General features: G+C 34.1%; 1 protein-coding gene across 1 annotated transcript; it reads right to left on the reverse strand.

Annotated features, from left to right (window-relative positions):
- Positions 1 to 2,882: 2,882 nt before the first annotated feature.
- Positions 2,883 to 3,946, reverse strand: LOC131520631 (olfactory receptor 52D1-like). The gene is made up of 2 exons (XM_058745012.1): positions 3,929 to 3,946; positions 2,883 to 3,830 (listed from the first exon to the last, which is right to left on the reverse strand). Exons 1-2 carry the CDS (start codon positions 3,944 to 3,946, stop codon positions 2,883 to 2,885), a joined length of 966 nt encoding a protein of 321 aa, XP_058600995.1.
- Between the last annotated feature and the right edge of the window lie 344 nt (positions 3,947 to 4,290).

Here is a 4,290-nt window from a genome sequence, read left to right on the forward strand (position 1 = left end):
CCTGTTTGCCAGATCTGGGCCACAAGCAGGCCATAGCAATGCCACATGTCAGCCAAGAGCAAAGAAATAAACCACACTTATCTGAGCCACAAAATCTTCATAAATTATTTATAGAGTCCTCTCAGCTTGTCTAAGCTTGTTAACAAGCAAAATCACTGAAGGAAAGAAATGAACAGAAAAAAGAGCCAAATAGAAACTCGAGAACTACAACTGATTAAGCCACAGCCTTAGATGAATTCAGCTGAAGATAAAAGACATTAAATCTATGATCTCAGCAGAGGAGGATTAAACAACTCCACAAACAGCATCACCAGCTTCACTTATTACTAACCAGACTGACTTTATTTCTGTTAAGAGGTCTACAGAAGTTCTTATTGAGAATTAACAGGGGTTTAAATCTAATGTTTGTTTCATTTGGAGTCACCATAATGGTGATTGGTGTTTCCATTAATTGGGCTCTTAACTTTTATTACAATTAGCTTGTCTTTGCTGGCTGTTGTTATGGTATGTTTATCAAACACATTTGCAGTAACAAATAAAGGCAAAATGAGATCAGGTGATGATAGTCAGCTATTGATGGTTCATCATCATAATTAAATAGCCTGATTCATTAATGTCATTTGACTCTAGCGATTGTGTTGTACCAATAATACATTTGCTGTATAAAACTGCAGCCTAAGATCAATAGCATTGCAGAACCAATTAACGACTTTTTGTTTTTTGTTTTTTTTAAAGCACAAAACATTAATCTCTTATAACACACAAACACATCATAAATCAACACATGAACCTCAACAGTGGTGACAATAGAAAGTGTAATGTTGCAATGCATGCTGGGTACCATAGTACAAAACTCCCAGCATGCATCACAGCATGAATAAATTATGCAGCTGAATTGTCCTGTTATTTTCTTTAATTCTAACTTTGGTTCATGTATTTATTTTGTATTTCTTGCTGTTTTTGTTGTGTCTTTTAGTAGCTTTTGTGATGTCCAGAATTGATTAGCTGAATATTTTGTCACCATTGTTGCGATTCATATGCTGATTGCTCATATCTGTGTGTCAGTGTTGTTCACCTTCTTGTGTTTTTTTGGGTATATTTTCAAACTGACGTTGTAACTCAAGTTGCAGTAATACAGGGTTTGCAACGTGAAAGCATTAAATTACACAGCTTTGAGGTTCAAATGGCAATATATGATAATTGTGAAACCATCAATAGTAAACTATGATGTTCTGCAGATGTACACACTGTCACAGCAGCCAAAGAAAACAAATGATCAACAATAAGAATTAAGAGCCCCATTAATGGAAACACCAATCACCAGTATGGTGACTTCAAATGAAACAAACATTAGATTTAAACCCTGTTAATTCTCAATAAGAACTTATGTGGACCTCTCACAGAAATAAAGTCAGTCTGGTTAGTAATAAGTGAAGCTGCTGATGCTGTTTGTGGAGTTGTTTAATCCTCCTCTGCTGAGATCTTCATAGATTTAATGTCTTTTATCTTCAGCTGAATTCATCTAAGGCTGTGGCTTAATCAGTTGTAGTTCTCGAATTTCTATTTGTCTCTTTTTTCTGTTCATTTCTTTCCTTCAGTGATTTTGCTTGTTAACAAGCTTAGACAAGCTGAGAGGACTCTATAAATAATTTATGAAGATTTTGTGGCTCAGATAAGGTTATTTCTTTGCTCTTGGCTGACATGTGGCATTGCTATGGCCTGCTTTTGACCCAGATCTGGCAAACAGGAGCGGTCCGCCCAAGTGCCATCATTCCACGCTACATGTGGGCCAGATCATCATTCCACATGTGCCAGATGTGGGCCGGATCTGGGCCGATAATATGTTGCTATCTGGGTTGATGTTCAATACAGCATATATGTTTTTTTTTTTGTTTTTTTTCTGCAATTATACATTTTAGGCGCAGTGAATAGCACATTTTTTCTTAAGGTGGGCCTTTAGCCTGTTGTACCCTACTTATAAAGCACATATTCTGCATGACCATATTCTACATATTCCATATTCTCCGTCCCAATACCTAAACTTAACAACTAGCTTACTAACTATTAATAAGCAGCAAATTAGGAATTTATTGAGGCAACAGTCATAGTTAATGGTTTGTTAATAGCAATAACAGGACCTTAAAATAAAGTGTGACATAAACAAACAAACAAACACCCTGATTGACCAGTTAATTACAGAAAGACAAAGACATTACTCTCAGACCTACAGGCAGTTTAGAATCTCTAACTCACATTAACTGCATGTCTTCAGACTGTGAGGGAAACTGTAGTACCTATAGAAAACATATTATGTATTACATAAATCTATACATTAATACATTTTCCTCACTGGTCATTTAAATAAAAGTTAATGCCTTAAAATGTTCAGTTAAGTTGTTTATTAGCAATAATAGCCATAGTGTACAGCTTTTTAAATGTTAGCAACACATTTATATATATATATATATATATATATATATATAACTAATTATGAACAATTGTAAGAGCATATTTAAGAAAAAAAAAACAAACAAACAAACAAAAAAAACCTACAATCACAAACCACAGATTATATAGCAGTATTTCTAGCTGTTAAAAAAAAAAAAGAAAAAAACTGTGAAACAGATAGTCATGGCTGAACATGATTATAATTCAATATTGTTGTACCATGTAACAAATCATCTGCAGAAAAATTCTTTACTGTGATTAATATTATTTTAAGGGTAATTATTTATGTTTGGTGCTGCCATAATTTAATAAAAACAATTGGTCAGTTAGGGGTGTGCAATACAGATTATACTGTGGTTAACTGGGACATTCCATTAAACCAACATGCATTCTAAAACACAGAAAGGGTAGAGTCTTTTGAATTACTGAAATAGTCACTTAGATATTCCTACTTTTTTCTTGAAAAACAGTCGAATAACTTGCTGCCGTATTGTTGTCAGATTTAATCCATAAATAAGGGGATTTAAAATGGGTGGTACGAGTAGAAATTCCAGTGCCATGAAATTACGCACACCTTGTGGCACATTCTTTGAGCCATAACGACTGTACAGTACATCAAACAAAAATGCAATAGTCACGTTGATCAGTGAAAGCAAATGTGGAACACAAGTTTGTATGAATTTGTGCCTGCTCTCTATTGACTTCAAGCAGTTTCGTATCAACTGAAAATAGGAAAAATATATCAATACACCATGTCCGATGTATACAAGAATAACAGTGTACCCAAACACATTATTTACTGTTGTAGAAAAACAAGAAAGTTTTGCAACTGCCCAAATCTCACAATATAACTTTTCAATAGTAGAGCCACATAAAGTGAGTCTAGTTGTTAATACAATTAGAACAGAGATGAAAAAAATGGGGGCCAGCCAGCAGATTAGGATCCATTCAAGAACTTTCTGATTTGTCATTACTGAATGATACTCCAGTGGTCTGCATATTGCCACATACCTGTCATATGCCATTACTGTTAATGTTGAAATTTCACACAGGGCAGATGAATAAATGACAAATATCTGAATCATACATCCAGAATAAGAAATCACATGAACTTCAGATAACAAATCAAACATGAATTTAGGGTAGAATCCAGCAGTGCCATAAAGTGCATTTATACACAAATTGCATATAAACACATACATCGGCTCGTGAAGCTTCTTATATGAGATTATAGTGAAAATTACAGTTACATTACAAAACACCATAAGAGGATAAAACATTGCCGTGAAAGAAAAAAATACAAATCTGTTTTCCATGGTTTCATTAAGACCTGAGAGTGTAAATACTAAGACACTGGTCTCATTCTCCAGTGATGGTTGCACCTGGAATGATATTTGAGTCATTCAAAAATGTATCAAAAGTAAATATAAATATTAAAATTTTTTCCCTTTCTCCAGTTGCAAATCAATTGCAATCTTACCATGTTCTCTGTTGACATGTTTCCTGTAGTGTTTTGTAAAGGTTTGATTTGGTTTGCTATATATGGACACTGGTCTCATGCTAATTGCCTTGTCCACAAACATTGAAAACAGTTTTAACAAGCTCTCTAAAGGCTTTTTCTCTCTTAAGTTATAATAACTGCCCATCTATGCTTACAAGGAAGAATTTTACTTGTGTACAGTTTAAGTTGCCATTCATGTTCCTGCCAATATATCAGATCCAACACTACACAATTATGAAACATGTAATACACAATTTAACAGCATGGTTTCTTTAGTTCGTTCAAAATGAATGTAAAACTGTAGTATGTTTACCTGGTTTCCTGCACAAATAAGTCAAACA

The sequence above is a fragment of the Onychostoma macrolepis genome, chromosome 15, assembly GCF_012432095.1.
Source record: "Onychostoma macrolepis isolate SWU-2019 chromosome 15, ASM1243209v1, whole genome shotgun sequence".
Taxonomy (NCBI): Eukaryota; Metazoa; Chordata; class Actinopteri; order Cypriniformes; family Cyprinidae; genus Onychostoma; species Onychostoma macrolepis.